The sequence below is a fragment of the Panthera tigris genome, chromosome A3, assembly GCF_018350195.1.
Source record: "Panthera tigris isolate Pti1 chromosome A3, P.tigris_Pti1_mat1.1, whole genome shotgun sequence".
Classification (NCBI taxonomy): Eukaryota; Metazoa; Chordata; class Mammalia; order Carnivora; family Felidae; genus Panthera; species Panthera tigris.
Window position 1 is genome coordinate 78,888,222 of NC_056662.1, and position 15,225 is coordinate 78,903,446.

The 15,225-nt window shown below is 36.2% G+C and overlaps 1 protein-coding gene across 3 annotated transcripts in view; it reads right to left on the minus strand.

Annotated features, from left to right (window-relative positions):
• USP34 (ubiquitin specific peptidase 34) overlaps positions 1-15,225 on the minus strand; it is a 249,085-nt gene that overhangs the window by 173,819 nt on the left and 60,041 nt on the right. For 2 of the 3 annotated variants that reach the window (XM_042981450.1, XM_042981449.1), the window contains exons 4-5: positions 12,968-13,018; positions 12,657-12,806 (exon numbers count right to left, since the gene is read on the minus strand). In XM_042981450.1, coding sequence (XP_042837384.1) covers positions 12,657-12,806; positions 12,968-13,018 — 201 coding nt within the window. Of the gene's footprint in view, positions 1-4,594; positions 4,772-12,656; positions 12,807-12,967; positions 13,019-15,225 lie in introns of those variants that run through there. The other variant, XM_042981451.1, reaches the window with a different exon arrangement.

The window sequence follows — 15,225 nt, forward strand, 5'->3', positions numbered from 1 at the left end:
TATATGCAAAAGAATGAAATTGGGCCACTTCCTTACACCATACACAAAAATAAATTCAAAATAGGTTAAAGACCTAAATGTGAGACCTGAAACCATAAAGCTCCGAAAAAGAAAACATAGGCAGTAATCTCCTGAACACTGTTCTCAGCAACATTTTTCTGGATATGTTTCCTCAGGCCAAAAAAAAAAAAAAAAACACGATAGGAAAAATAAACTGCTGTCATTATACGAAAATAAGAAGCTTCTACAAAGGGAAGGAAACAATTCACAAAACTAAAGTGCAACCTACTGAATGGAAGAAGACATTTGTATATGATATACCTGATAAAGGGTTAAAGTCCAAAATATCTAAATAGCTCATACAACACAAAAAATAATCTGATTAAAAATGGGCAAAGGGGGCACCTGGGTGGCTCAGTCAGTTGAGTGTCCAACTTTGGCTCAGGTCATGATCTCATGGTTCATGAGTTTGAGCCCCATGTCGGACTCTATGCTGACAATTCAGAGCCTGGAGCCTGCTTTGGATTCTGTGACTCCTTCTCTCTCTGCCCCTACCCCACTCACTCTTTCTCTCTCAAAAATAAAATCTAAATTAAAAAAAAAATTTTTTTTAAATGGGCAAAGGATCCGAACAGGCATTTCTCCAAAGAAGACCTACAGATGGCCAATAGCCACACGAAAAGATGCTCAGCATCACTACTCGTCAGGGAAATGCAAATCAAAACCACGATGAGTTATCACCTTATACTTGTCAGAACAGCTAGAATCAAAAAGATAAGAAATAACATTTGTGACAATGCGGAAAAAGATGAAACGTCATGCATTGTTGGTGGGAATGTAAATTGGTGCAGCCACCATGGAAAACAGTATAGAGGTTCCTCAAAGAATTAATTATACACACATATACATGTACATACCATGAAATATTACTCAGCAACAAAAAATAATGAGATCTTCCCATAAATAACATGAATGGACCTAGAACATTTTATGCTAAATGATAGAAGACAGAAAAATAAAAATATCTTATGATTTCACTTACATGTGAAATCTAAATATCAAAGTAAACCAACTAACAAAAACCAGGAACAGACCCATAAATACAGAGAAATGATGGTTACCAGAGGGGAGAGTGTGGGAGGGTGGGCAAAATGGGGTAAGAGGAGTGGTATATACAGGCTTCCACTTACAGAATGAGTAAGTCACAAGGATAAAAGGAACAGCATAGGGAATATAGTCAATGATATTATATGGCATTGTACGGCGACAGATGGTAGCTATACTTGTGGTGAGCATAGCGTAATATATGGACTTGTCAAATCACTATACTGTACACCTAAAAACTAATGTTATGTTGTATGTCAATTATAGTTCAATTAAAAATAATATTATTACTCTGAGATAATATGATTATGTGAACAGAACAATCCAAAACAACTTTCAGTAAGTGTTTTTAGAATTAAATGGTTTGTCAAGAATGCTGCATAGAAAGTTAATACAAGTAATTAATATACACACATACATACATGTACATACACAACCCATATTATATATAAGCATATGTCAAGAATGCTGCATAGAAAGTTAATACAAGTAATTAATATACACACATACATACATGTACATACACAACCCATATTATATATAAGCATATGTTTTCTGAATTACCAGGAACAAATACTAAATAAAGTTTTCAAAAATATTCTCCTTAAACAAGTATCAAAAAAATTTATGTCTACAAAAAAATCTAATAAAGACATGTAACACCTTGGAGAAGTCTGGGAAGATGATGGGAGTAGGAGGACTCTAAGATCATAGAGCCTCACAGATACAACTAGATAACACAGCATATATAACCCAGAAAACAACCAAACACTGGGAGAACAAACTCCACAACTCAAGGTAGGGAAGAGACCAGGAAGGGCAAAGACATGGTCTTCGAGCTAACCATACTGGGGAAGGAGTCAGCACAGAGAAGGACAAAAAACTTTCACACATTTGCCTCTGAAAGGAAGAGAGGCTGAATTTTGGGGGTTCTTAAAACCAGGGTAACTTAATGCCTGGAATTTTAAAACTCAATGGGCTCAGCTAAAGGAGAGCCCAAATGGCATTAGGAAGTAAAGTCCCCACCCTTAAAGAGACAGCACAACAAATAGCCCTGCAGATACAGCACAAAACTAGAAATTTGAAAGACACTGGAAACAGACAGGAGTGGGAGTGATCTGCTCATCTTGGAGCATGGCCAGAGAGACAGTCACCACAAGGAGACCCCTCCAGGAACAGAGGAGCTGGCAAGCACCATTTCCCTCCCCCCACCACCCAGCATACAGGCAGCTGCAGAAACCTGAAACGGGGCCAACAATCATTACCTAACTTACTTGCACCAAGCTGCCTACCACCACCCCACACCCCACATGTTGCTAGACCCACCCTTCCCCATCACATTCCCTTAGTCCCAGTGCTGTAGGCCTCTATCCCAACATACCAGTGCATGTATCTGGCCAACACATCTCCCAATCAGCTGCCCGTTTTGCAGAACCTCAGTTCAAGAGGTGGCTGCAGGGGCAAATGTCATTTCCCACACTTTATTAAAATGTGCCCAGCCCCTATTGAGGACCAAACATCACCACAATACACAAAGAAAGCATCTGCAGATAACTGTACTGAAGGAAAAAGAGACCAAGACACAATAGGAGAGCACATGCAACACATATAGGACACACACCTAAAAGGACCAGGCTCTGGAGAATAGGGGACTCTGAACTGCACAGCACTGTAAAGCACTACAAGACCTCTTCTTCATAAGGCTGTTATCACGAAGAGCAAGAGAAAGAACTGACATTGATAACACAGAAAAACAGATACAAGAGATGAGACAAAATGAAGAGACAGAAATATCTCCCAAATGTAATAACAGGACCAAACCACAGAAAGACCAAAGTGAAACAGACTTAAGAAATATGCCTGATACAGAATTTAAAGTAATGATCATAAAGATACTCACTGGACTTGAGAAAAGAGTGGAGGATATCAGTGAGATCCTTAACACAGAGATAAAAAAGAACCAATCAAGAGATCAAGATTAAATTACATTAAATTAAAAATACATTTGATGGAATAAACAGCAGGCTAGAGGAAGCAGAGGAATGAATTAATGACCTGGAAGACAGTAATGGGAAGTAACTAAGCTGAGCAAAAAAGAGGAAAGAAAATTATGAAAACTAAATAGACTTAAGGAACGCAGTGACTCCATTAAGTGTTAATAGCATTTGAATTATAGGGATCTCAGAAGAATAAAGAGCAATGGGAGGGGCAGAAAACTCATTTAAAAAATAATAACTGCAAAATTCCCTAATCTGGGGAAGGAAACAGATATCCAAATCCAAGAGGCACAAATTCCCCCCAAAATTCAACCTAAAGATGTCCACACCAAGACACATATTAATTAAAATGGCAGAAAGTAGCAATAAAGAAAAAATGTTTAAACTAGCAAAAGACAGTTACATACAAGGGAAACGCATAAGGTTATCACCAGATTTTTCAGGAGAAACTTTGTAGACAGGAAAGGAGTGACATGATATATTCAAAGTGCTCTGCTATTCAGAATAGGAGAGATAGTTTCTCTAAGAAAAAGTAAAGGGTTTTATGACCATTAAACCAGATCTACAAGAAAGGGGGCTCTTGGAGTAACAAGGAAAGACTGTGAGAAGATGAAAAGTAAAAACAAAAACAAACACAAAAGCAATAAAAATAAGTATTTCCATAAAAACTGGTCAAGGGATTCATAAAATAAAAGGATGGAAAATATTACATCATACACCTAAAACGTAGAGAGAAGAAGAGTAAAAATGGATTTAAACTTAAGCAGAAACTAATAGAATAACGTATGTTAACTAGACTGGGAACCTAAAATTGAAAAAAGTAATAATAATAAAACCATTAAAAAAATAAACTTGGGGCACCTGGTGGCTCAGTTAAGTGTCTGACTCTTGATTTCAGCTCAGGTCATGATCTCACAGTTGTGAGATCAAGCCCTGTGTCAGGCTCCACACTGGGTGTGGAGCTTGCTTAAGATTCTCTCTCTCCCTCTCCCTCTGCCCCACCCCTACTTGCACATGTGCACACTGTCTCTCTAAAAAAATAAATTTAAGTGACCATTAACTTATAGATTGCTATACACAGATGTTACATACAAACTTAATGGGAACCACAAATCAAAAACCAGTAGTAAATATGTAAACAATAAAGTAAAAGGAATCCAGGTATATCACTAAAGCCAACAAACCAGAAAAGAGCACAAGGGAAGAAAGGATCAGAAAAAATCTAGAGAGGGGTGTCTGGGTGGCTCAGATGGTTAAGTGTCCAACTTCAGCTCGGGTCATAATTTCATCGTTCGCAGGTTCAAGCCCTGCGTCAGGCTCTGTGCTGACAGCTCAGAGCCTGGAGCCTGTTTCAGATTCTGTCTCCTTCTCCTCTGCACCTCCCCACCGCCATGTACTCTGTCTCTCTCTCAAAAGTAAAGAAAAAAAATTTTTAGAAAGAAATAATCTACAGAAACCACAAAACAAGTAACAAAATGGCAATAAATACATACCTATCAATAATTACTTTGGTTTTTTTTGTTTTTTGTTTTTTGTTTTTAGCAGGGAAACCAAGTTTTATTCCTCACACCTGGACTGTCATTAGTGAACCCCTATGGAGAGTCTCAAGAGTATGAAGAATGTCATAAATTAGTGCAGGTGACCTGTATGCAAAATGGACAGAGGTGTGGAATTACTATAAAAAGAATATTTATCTAATAATTTAGATGTCTTGTCTGAGAATATGTTGGTACATATATATAGATAAATTAGCCAAACCTGAAAGCTTCAGTTCAGCTAATCATTAATTACTTTGAATGTAAATGGATTAAACACTCCAATCAAAAGACCAAACTGATGAAACAGACCAAAAAAATAAAAGACCCATCTATATACAGACTGTAAGAGATTCATTTCACACTGAAAGACACCTGGAGATTAAAAGTGAGAGGATGGAGAAACACTTATCATGCAAATGGATGTCAAAAGAAAGCTGAGGTAGAATACTCAGCAAAATAAGACTTTAAAACAAAGACTATAATGAGAGACCAAGACACTATATAATAATAAGGGGGACAATTCAACAAGAGGATATAACAATTGTAAATATTTATGCACCCAACCTGAAAGCACCCAAATACATAAAACAGTTAATAACAAAGGAAACAACTGACAGTAATAGTAGTAGGGGACTTTGACAACCCCTTACTTACATCAATAAATAGATCATCCAAAATAAACAAGCAAACAGTGGCAATGAATGACAAACTGGACATGGACTTAATAGACAAATTCAGAACATTCCACCCTAATACAGAATGAACACTATTTATAAGGGCACATGGAACATTCTCCAAAACAGATCACACATTAGGCCAAAAAAAATCTCAACAAATTCAAAACAATCAAAGTCATACCACGCATCTTTTCTAACAACAATGGTATGAAAACAGAAATCAACCACAAGAAAAAATCTGCAAAGATCACAAATAGAAGGAGTTTAAATAACACGCTACTAAATAACAGGTAAACCAAAAAATAACAAAAGAGATCATAAATTACACAGAAACAAATGAAAATGAAAACACAACAAAATCTTGAAGATGCAGCAAAAGTGGTTCTATGAGGGAAGTATAGAAGGGCAGCCGGCTGGCTCAGTTGGTGGAGCATGCGACTGCTGAGTTCTGGGTTGTGCATTCAAACCCCACGGTGGGTATAGAGATTACTTAAAAACAAAATATTTTAAAATAAAATAAAGTAAGAAGAAAGTATATAACAATACAGGCCTACCTCAAGAAGAATGACTAATCTCAAACAACCTAACTTTATACCTAAAGAAACTAGAAAAACAGACAAAACTTAAACCCAGCCAAAAAAAAAAGGAAATAATAAAGATCAGAGCAGAAATAAAGGATACACAAATTTAAAAAAGCAATAGAACAGATCAATGAAATGAAACCAGGAGCTTGTTCCTAGAGAAGATCAACAAAATTAATAAACCCCTAGGGAGACTCATAAAAAAAAGAGAAAACTCAAAGAAAAAAAATCACTAATAAAAGAAGAGAAATAACAATGTTACAGAAATACAAACAACTGTATTTGTACAGTTTGTATAACACTAAAGAAGGAATAAACAGAAAATTTTAAAAGACCATATACCAACAATGAAGTGAATGAGTAATCAAAAAACTCCCCAAAATCAAAAGTCCATGACCAGATGGCTTTACAAATGAATTCTATGAAACATTTAAATAAGAGTTAATACCTATTCTTCTGGAACTATTCCAAAAAATACAAGCGGGAGGAAAATCTCCAAACACATTCTATGACGCCAATATCACCCTGATACCAAAACCAGACAAAGACACTACCAAAAAAAAGAGAATTATAGGCCAATCTCCCTCATGAATATAGATGCAAAAGTCCTCAAAATTATTGTCAAACCAAATAAATAATACAATAAAAAAATCATACACTGCAATCAAGTGTGATTTATTTCCAGGATGCAAGATGGTTCAATACTCACAAATCAATCAATCTGACACATGAAATCAATCAATGAGAAAGGATAAAAAACATATCATTGTTAAATGGTTTCTCTGCTTCTATTGAAAATTACAACATCCATTCACAATAAAAAACTACAACAAAGCAGGTCTAGAGGGAATATATTATCAACATAATAAAGGTCTTATATGAAAAACTCAGAGCCAGGGCACCTGGGTGGCTCAGTTGGCTGAGCATCCGACATCAGCCCAGGTCATGATCTCACAGTTTGTGAGTTGGAGCCCCGCATCGGGCTTGCTGCTGTTAGTGCAGAGCCCACTTCAGATCTTCCGTTCCCCCCTCTCTCCTTCTCTGTCCTTTCCCCAGTCCTGCTTGTGCTCTTACTCTCAAAAATAAACAAAACATTTAAAAGAAATTAAACAAACAAGCCAAGAGCCAGCATCAGACTCAGTGGTGAAAAACTGAGAATTTTTCCCCTAAGGTCAGAAACAAGACAGGATGTCCATTTTCACTATGTTCATTCAACATAGTAGTAGAAATCCTAGCAACCAAGAGTGCTTGAGTGGCTCAGTCGGTTAAGCGTCCAACTCTTGATTTCGGCTCAGGTCACGATTTCAAGGTTCTTGAGTCCAGCATCAGGCTCTGTGCTAACAGCATGGAGCTGGCCTGAGATTCTCTCTCTCCCCTCTCTTTCCCCCGTTTCCCTGCTCACACACACTCTCTCTCTCTCTCAAACTAAACAAACATTAAAAAAGGAAGGGAGGGAGGAAGAGAAAGAAAGAAAGAAAGAAAGAAAGAAAGAAAGAAAGAAAGAAAGAAAGAAAGGCAGAAAGAAAAAGAAAGAAATCCTAGTAATCAGAGAAGAAAAAGAAAGGTACCCAAATTGGTTAAGGAAGAAGTAAAATTCTATTTGCAGATGACATGATACTACATATACAGAACCCTAAAGGCTCCACAAAAAGGTAACAGAACTGAACAAGAGTTCAATAAAATTGCAAGATACAAAATCAATGTACAGAAACTGACTAAATTTATGTACACTAATAATGAAGCAGCAGAAAGAAAAATTAAGAGAAACAATCCCATCTACAGCTGCACCAAAATTAATAAAATACACCTAGGAATAAACTTAACCTGAAGTGAAAGACCTATACTCCAAAATCTATAAAGCACGGATAAATTCAAGTTAACACAAAATAATGGAAAGACATTCCATGCTCATGGATTCATACTGCCCAAAGAAATCTACACATTTAATACAATTACTATCAAAACACCAATGGCATTTTTCACAGAACTAGAACAATTCCAAAATTTGTATGCACCCACAAAAGACCTCGAATAGCCAAAGCAATCTTGAAAAAGAAAGACAAATCTGGAATTATCACAATTCCAGACTTCAAGTTGTATTACAAAGCAGTAGTAATCAAAACAATACAGTACTGGCACAAAAAGAGACCCACAAATCAATGGAATTGGATAGAAAGCCTAGAAATGAACCCACGATTATAGGGTCAATTAATCTTTGACAAACGAGGAATGAAGATACATTGGGAAAAAAACAGCTCTTCAACAAATGGTGTTGGGGGGCGCCTGGGTGGCGCAGTCGGCTAAGCGTCCGACTTCAGCCAGGTCACGATCTCGCGGTCCGTGAGTTCGAGCCCCGCGTCAGGCTCTGGGCTGATGGCTCAGAGCCTGGAGCCTGTTTCCGATTCTGTGTCTCCCTCTCTCTCTGCCCCTCCCCCGTTCATGCTCTGTCTCTCTCTGTGCCAAAAATAAATAAAAAACGTTGAAAAAAAAAATTTTTTTTAAAAATAAAAATAAAAATAAAAAAATAAAAAAAAAAAAAACAAATGGTGTTGCAAAAACTGGGTAGCTACATGCAAAGGAATGAAACCGGACCACTTTCTTACATCATAAACAAAAATAAACCAGAAAAGGATTAAGGACCTAAATGTGATATCTGAAACCATAAAAATCCTATAAAAGACCACAGGCAGTAATTTCTCAGACATCGGCCATAGCAAAATTTTCCTAGATATGTCTCCTGAGTCAAAGGAAACCAAAGCAAAAATAAACTATTACAACTTCATCAAACTTCTTTGCTGTACAGCAAAGAAACAATCAACAGAACTAAAAAAGGCAAACTTACTGAATGGGAAAAGATATCTGCAAATGACATATCTGATAAAGAGTTAATATCCAGGGGCACCTGGGTGGCTCAGTGGGTTAAGCATTTCAGCTCAGGTCATGATCTCAAGGTTCGTGGGTTCGAGCCCCACATCAGGCTCTGTGCTGACAGGTCAGAGCCTGAAGCCTGCTTTAGATTCTGTGTCTCCCTCTCTCTCTGCCCCTCCTCTGGTCTGTCTCTGTCTCTGTCTCTCTCAAAAATAAACATTAAAAAAAATTAAATTAAAAAGAGTTAATATCCAAAATATGTAAAGAACTTATAGGGGCGCCTGGGTGGCTTAGTCAGTTAAGCATCCATCTTTGGCTCAGGTCATGATCTTTCAGTTCCCAAGTTCAAACTCTGCATTGGGCTCTATGCTGACAGCTCAGAGCTGCAGCCTGCTTCGTGTTGTGTCTCCCTCTCTTTCTCTGCTCCTCCCCCACTTGCGCTCTGTCTCTCTCAAAAATAAAAAAACTTAAAAAAAAAAAGAACTTATACAACTCAACACATACATACTACTGGGACCTCATGAAGATAAAAAGCTTCTGCAATGCAAAGGAAACAATCAACAAAACCAAAAGGCAACCAACGGAATGGGAAAAGATATTTGCAAATGACCTATCAGACAAAGGGCTAGTATCCAAAATCTATAAAGAACTCACCAAACTCCACACCCAAAAAACAATCCAGTGAAAAAATAGGCAGAAAACATGAATAGACACTTCTCTAAAGAAGACATCCGGATGGCCAACAGGCGCATGAAAAGATGCTCAACGTCACTCATCAGGGAGATTCAAATCAAAACCACAGAGATACCACCTCATGCCAGTCAGAGTGGCTAAAATGAACAAATCAGGAGACTACAGATGCTGGCCAAGATGTGGAGAAACGGGAACCCTCTTGCACTGTTGGTGGGAATGCAAATTGGTGCAGCCGCTCTGGAAAACAGTGTGGAGGTTCCTCAAAAAATTAAAAACAGATCTACCCTAGGACCCAGCAATAGCGCTGCTAGGAATTTACCCAAGGGATACAGAAGTGCTGATGCGTAGGGGCACTTGTACCCTGATGTTTATAGCAGCACTTTCAACAACAGCCAAATTATGGAAAGAGCCTAAATGTCCATCAACTGATGAATGGATAAAGAAATTGTGGTTTTTATACACAATGGAATATTACTTGGCAATGAGAAAGAATGAAATATGGCCCTTTGTAGCAACGTGGATGGAAATGGAACATGTTATGCTAAGTGAAATAAGTCATACAGAGAAAGACAGATACCATGTTTTCACTCTTATGTGGATCCTGAGAAACTAAATAGAAGACCACGGGGGAGGGGAAATAAAAAAAAAAAGTTAGAGAGGGAGAGAGACAAAGCATAAGAGACTCTTAAAAACTGAGAATAAACTGAGGGTTGATGGGGGGTGGGAGGGAGGGGAGTGTGGTGCTGGGAATTGAGGAGGGCACCTATTGGGATGAGCACTGGGTGTTGTATGGAAACCACTCTGACAATAAATTTCATATTAAAACACACACACACACACACACACACATACACACACACACACACACACACTTAAAAATGGGCAGAAGAGGGACGCCTGGGTGGTTTAGTTGGTTAAGCGTCTGATTCTGGGTTTCAGCTCAGGTCATCATCTCCTGGTCTGTGAGTTCAAGCCCCAGTTCATGAGTTCGAGCTCACATTGGGCTCAGTGCTAACAGCATGGAGCATGCTTGGGATTCTCTGTCTCCCTCTCTCTCTGTCCCTCCCCCCACCACACACGTGCATGTTCTCTCTCAAAATAAACTTAAAAAATAATAAAAAAAAATAAAAATTGTTTAAAAAAGGCACATTAATACCTCCACACATAAATACAAAAAATTATAATGAGAGAAATTTAAAACATGCAAATAAAAACACATTTACCATATTTACAGATAAGGAGACTCAATACTGAAGAGATGACAGTTCTCTCCGAATTGATGTATAGATTCATGGCAACCCAAAATGTTTATGTGCAGAGCTTAGGTGCTGATTCCAAATGGAAAGGTCCATGAGGAGACAAAACACTCTTTAAGAATGACAGGGTAAGGTAATGTAATGTACAGTATGGTGACTGTATTAACAATACTGTATTGCATACTTGAAAGTAAGAATAGTTCTTAAAAGTTCTCAGGACAAGAAAAAGAAAATTTGTTAACCATGAATGGTGTTGGATGTTAACTACTTATTGTAGCAAACATTTTGCAATATATACAAATATTATTACATTCTACACCTCAAACTAATATAATGCTATATGTCAATTACACCTAAAAAAAAAAAAACAAACAAAAACAAAAACGTAGAAGAATGACAGGAAAGTAGAATTTGCTTTACTAGATAGCGAGACTTATTATAAAGCTCCAGAAATTAAGATGATGTGATTATGCAAAGAGACTAATGTAATATGCTAGAGATCCCAGACCCATAACACACCTAATTTATAACAAAAATTATACTGGGAAACAAAGAAGAAAGGACAGTCTTTGTTGAATTGCTAGAACCAGTGTTTGTCTATAAGAAAATTAATCTTGACCACCCACACCATACACAAAAATCAACTCCAATCGAGCTGTAATCAAAATGTGAAAGAAAAACAATACAACTTCCAGAATATCAGAAAATAACTTCATGACCTTAGGGTGAGAAAAGACTTTTTCATCCACAAATGAAAACACAACCCTAACAAAAAAGCTTTGATAAATTACAAACCATTAAGATTGAGGAATAATAGCTCTTAACAGACACAGGGGAATGAAAAGCAAACCACAGAGTGGAAGAAGATACTAGCAATATATGTATGTCAGACAAAGGATTTGCATACGAAACATAAGGAATCTTCACACATCTGTAAGCAGACAATGTGATTTTTTAAAACAAGTAAACGACGTGAAAAAGTACTTCTCATAAAATAACCAAACGGTGAATATGCCTATGAAACAGTATTGAATTTCATTACAGGCACACATTGGAGATACTGCAGGTTCAGTTCTAGACCACCACAATAAAGCTAATGTCACAATAAAGCAAGTCAAACTAATTTTTTAGTTTTCCAGTACATATAAAACTTGTGTATATACTATACTGTAGTCTATTAAATGTGAAAAAATATACCTAAAAAAAATGTATAAACCTTAATTAAAATTCTTTGTTGTTAAAAAATACTAACCATCCTATGATGGTTAGTGATTTGTAATCGTTGATCACCATTACAAATATAAAAGTAATGAAAAAGTTTAAAATGTTGTAAGAATTACAAGAATGACATAAAGTAAACCACTTATTGGAAAAAAGGCATCAATAGATTTGCTCAACACAGGTTGCCACAAACCACCCCTTTGTAAAAATCTCAGTATCAAAAAAAAGAAGTTCAATAAAACAAAGTATCTCTGCTTCCACACTTACTGTGCTTCACAGTAACTGACATTTACAACACAGAATAATTATCTTCTTTACAAATGCAGAAAAATGTTATTAAGTCTTATAATACAGAAGAAAGTCAGGCACACTGTAGTAGCACCCTAAGCAAACAATCTTGTAACTAAAAGTCTAAAATGCCAAAAATTTCCCAGTACAAAATCACAGGCAAGGAAAGTAAAATTAACATAAGACTTCTGTTCACAGAAGTAGTAAAGGTCTAAATTTACTTATTTAACTTAAATTAGTTACTTTATACAAATTCCATTTTTATTATAAGACCTTTTATAAAGGCTTCTGTACCCAATTTTTTTCAAAATATAACCCAGGAAAAAAATTCTTGTACATGCAAGCCACTCAAAACCTGTTTTTCTGGACATAAAACTCATGTTATTAAAGCCATTAATTCCCAAGATTAAAACCAATTCCAAACAATACTTACATTAGATACAACTGTAATAAATGCATGTGCTATAAGAAATGGCAAAGTTTCAGGAGTTCCATATTCAAAGCAATCCTTCATGAGAGAAAGGCCATTTTTCCCACAAAACAAACATACATAACGAAGCAAATGCAATGGTACTTCTACATCCTGAGGGGGAAAAAAAAATTTAAACTCATCAGGAATAATTTTCATTTTATTACCAATATGGAAAAGATACTGACCAAATATAAAAATAAACTCAAAGACCTATATGAATAAAAAACTGAATTTTCCATAAACCTGAGAATAAGAAAAACATAAACACTTACATTCATATCACAGAATGCCCCTAATATGTTGCTTTCTTGGGTTGATATATCCTGATTTAAAAAAACAAAAACAAAGTAAACACAATTAGGTCACCCTACAAGATAATAATCTCTGAAGAAAAAAATACAATTTCTGCATCAAATATACTCAAAAAAAGACAATATTCTATAGATTGAGTTTACACAACATGAAACAGGTTTTTGCAATTGTTTCTCATCATGAATAATGATATTCCTAACTGAAGCTTATATGGTTCAATTCTAATATGTATTTTAACTCTTGTGCAAAGAAATCTTTCTACACTATATACTATATATTGCCTTTTCAATAAAAAATGTCTCCATAAAGAATTGGGATAATTGTCACAAAAATAGATTATAACATTTTAAAACCACGTTAATTTTTACCCAAAAATTCCACAATGTGCTTTGTATACATATGATTTAAAGTACTTGATAGCATATTCATTCACTGTTGGCGAGAATATGAACAGGTATGACCTTGTTGGAGGGCAATTTGGCAATATCTACCAACATTTAAAATGCACATTCTCTTTGACCCAGCAATTCATCTTCTGGTTATTTATCCTAACAACTAATAAAAGCAGTGCTAGAAAATGTTTAATGATGCTTACCTGAAATTATTTATAATATCTCAAACTTAGAAACAACTTAAATATCCATCAACTGGATGGCTAAAGTGTGATATAACCATCTAGGGTCTTATACAGCTTTCAAAAATAAGGTGAAATGCCATGAGGGATCTTTTTGGGACGATGGAACTGTTGTAAAAATGCAATGAGGTAATGGTAACACAATTCTGTAAACTTACTAAAACATGTTTAAATTATATATTTTAAGCAATTGATTTTTATGGTAAGTTATTCCTTTAAAAAGCTAAGGTGGGGGGCGCCTGGGTGGCTCAGTCAGTTGGGCTTCCAACTTCGGCTCAGGTCATGATCTCATGGTCTGTGAGTTCGAGCCCCACGTAAGGCTCTGTGCTGACAGCTCAGAACCTGGAGCCTGCTTCGGATTCTGTGTCTCCCTCTCTCTCTGACCCTCCACCATTCATACTCTGTCTCTGTCTCAAAAATAAATAAACGTTAAAAAATTAAAAAAAAAAAAAAAAGCTAAGGTGGGTCCACATGTACAGGCATCGAAAGATACTGCCTTGTATTACATTTTTAAAACTTAGGATTTACGAACTTGATCTGATTTTCTTTACTTTTTATGTGTCTGGAAATAATCTGAATTAATTTCCTAACAATGGTTTTTCTGAGATGATAGAGAAAGGAGAGGTTCAAGGCTCTTTTAAGTCTATATTTTGTATATTCTGTATTTTTTAGTCACAATGAAAATCTTTCTATCAGAAAGTTTAATACTTTCATCTGAAAAACACTACCAAAGAAACCTGTCATTCATTGCTGTTACCTGCTTGCTTTATGTAAATTCCATTGCTGAAATGAAGTTCGAAAACAACTGATTGAGAGCATCACATAAAACTCTCAGAACATTTCCAACTAATCAAAAACTGTCCTAAGACAGGTCAAAACACCTGTCAAAGCGAGTATACTAAACTTAAATTTATTCCTGAGCTTCTACTAGCAGGGCCACAGGTAAAGCTTTAAATTATTCTCAACAAACCTTCTGTCTTCAACAAGTCCAGAATGTAAGAACACCTGTGGTATTTAAAGATTCATGGGCCAGATCAACCATGCTGGAATATTAGACTGGAGTCAAGATTTCTGGTGCCTAACATGAACACAGCTAGAAAATGTCCTAACAGAATTCTATTCTGATGTGCAAAACGTCAGCTCTTGGACTTGGTTACTTCTATTTTCACTCCTCAAAAGAACTATTTTATCCTTTCTTGTTTCTACTCTTAATACATGAAGACATTATTCTAAGGTGTCTTTAAAATCTCATCTTTAGTAGTATATAGAGTTAACATAGACCTATAGGTAACAACATTATGAACAATACTAAGAAGCCTCCCTGAAATCCGAATCAACACCAATTTTGTTTCAAAGTTCTAATTTTAGGAGCCCCTGGGTGGCTTAGTCGGTTAAGTGTCCGACTTCAGCTGAGGTCACGATCTCATGGTCCATGGGTTCAAGCCCTGCATCGAGATCTGCAATGACAGTGCACAGCCTGCTTAGTATTCCTCTCTCTACCTCTCTCTCTGCCCCACCCCAACTCACACTTTCTCTCTCAAAATAAATAAACTTAAAAAAAAAAAGTTCCAATTTTAAATTGAT